Source organism: Microtus ochrogaster, chromosome 8, assembly GCF_000317375.1.
Source record: "Microtus ochrogaster isolate Prairie Vole_2 chromosome 8, MicOch1.0, whole genome shotgun sequence".
Taxonomy (NCBI): domain Eukaryota; kingdom Metazoa; phylum Chordata; class Mammalia; order Rodentia; family Cricetidae; genus Microtus; species Microtus ochrogaster.
Genome location: NC_022015.1, coordinates 42,251,239 through 42,253,198, shown reverse-complemented (window position 1 = coordinate 42,253,198; position 1,960 = coordinate 42,251,239). Strand labels below are relative to the sequence as shown.

At 41.6% G+C, this 1,960-nt stretch overlaps 1 protein-coding gene across 1 annotated transcript in view; it reads right to left on the bottom strand.

Annotated features, from left to right (window-relative positions):
- Positions 1 to 1,960, bottom strand: part of Atl3 (atlastin GTPase 3) — a 47,427-nt gene that overhangs the window by 10,348 nt on the left and 35,119 nt on the right. Inside the window, exons 9-10 of the mRNA XM_005351878.2 lie at positions 1,372 to 1,499; positions 574 to 630 (exon numbers count right to left, since the gene is read on the bottom strand). Coding sequence (XP_005351935.2) covers positions 574 to 630; positions 1,372 to 1,499 — 185 coding nt within the window. The remainder of the gene's footprint in view (positions 1 to 573; positions 631 to 1,371; positions 1,500 to 1,960) is intronic.

Below are 1,960 nucleotides of genomic sequence, written 5' to 3'. Positions count from 1 at the left end.
TCTACAAGAACTAGCTCCAGGACAGGCTCCAAAGCTACAGAGAAACTGGGTCTCAAAAAACCAAAACACACAAGGGGAAATTTTTCATTAGACTATCAATCACAAGGTCCAACAATTTGGTGAAACCATTTTCCTACTAAAGAAATGAGTATTTAACAATAAATACCCACATATTCAGTATCAGAGCAAGAAGCTATTTCTGTTTTAAGCAAATGACCAATGAATCCCAAGGACAAGAGCCAGAAGTTCTACCAAAGTAAAGCACCAATGACTTGAAGCTACTTGTCCAACACAGCAACTATGCTTCAGCTGGGTATAGCAAAGCAGTGTTCCCCAAGTCTGCCATGAAAGGAGAGCAGCCCCACATGCATTAACTGCTCTCAGAGAACACAGCTGAAGCAGAGGATACCCACACTTGCTGCAAAATGTGCTCTTAGAAGTCAAGGTAAGGCTACAAAAGAAAAGGAGTAGTCTCACTCTTGTCTTCAGCACTGAGTTGTGTCTTATCGGGGGCAATTCCAGCAATTAAAACAAGTCATTTAGTATAATTTAGTATACCAAAGAATTTATTACCTGAAGCATGGATTTTGGGTGAGGCAGATCTTCTCCTTGGTAAATTTTAATATATGCCTTAAAATAGAAACATAGAAGTAATCACAAAAACACAATTCAGCCGGGCGGTGGTGGCGCACGCCTTTAATCCCAGCACTCGGGAGGCAGAGGCAGGCGGATCTCTGGGAGTTCGAGACCAGCCTGGTCTACAGAGCTAGTTCCAGGACAGGCTCCAAAGCCACAGAGAAACCCTGTCTCGAAAAACCAAAAAAAAAAAAAAAAAAAAAAAAAAAACCACAATTCTAAAGTATTTTGCTTATGTTTTAAAATGGTGAGACCACACAACTGCATTTTCCTAAAACCCCTAGATCAACAATCAAGAATTAGCAGAAGCACGACACACTTCTGAGTGCATGTTAGCATTTTTAGTTATCTGAAAATTCTCTCAAGCAGCACAAGCCTACCAAGGCCAGGATTCCAATCAGGCCCCCATGCACAATGGTCTCACCAGGACCTGTGGACAGAGACCATCACCTGGAGATAGCTGCATCCCACTTACACGCATCGCCTACTCACAGCAATCTCCTAACCACCTCCTGTTCACACCATCTTCCTTGAAGACACAGTAATGACTAAGAGAGTACAAAGAATATCATTTGGTTCTTATGCCCATACTGCCACCCAGTGGCCCACTCCTCGAAGGACACTAACATCGTAAGATGCCTCTGACCATCTCCCCAAGAAAACTACTAATATCAAAATCAACTTTACAAAACAAAACAAAAAAATCCTAAATTTAGAACTAAAATTTATATTTACCTTAAAATATTCCAACAGTCCTCGGCAAGTGACTTTTGAGCCATTGATCTCTTTTTCCATTAACTTAGATGGGTTTAGTACATATGGTATCAGTGCCTGCAACTGCTCTTTGAATTCACTTGCAATATCTATATACAAAATCATAAAAGAAAGAAACAAGAAACCAAAATGAGTACAAAACAAAACCCTTGCAGAAAGGGGGTGAATAATGTGGGATTCCCCTCTGTATGCTATGAATATATTTTATTACCATTGGTTAATAAAGAAGCTGCTTTGACCTATTATGGCAGGGTAGAATATAGGTAGGCAGAAAAACGAAACTGAACGCAGGCAGACGCCATGTAGCGCCAAAGGAGAAAGACACCAGAAACCTTACTTGTAAGCCACAGCCTCGTGGCAATATATCGATTAATAGAAATGGGCTAACTTAAGATATAAGAGCTAGGAATAGGCCTGGAGCACTGGTCAACAGTGTTGTGTGAGTGCAGCCTCCATCACAGGTGAGGACTATGTTTGCTATCCTTGGCTGGGGCCAGGCGCTGTCCAAGTGCAGCCTCCATCACAGGTGAAGACTGTGTTTGCTATCCTT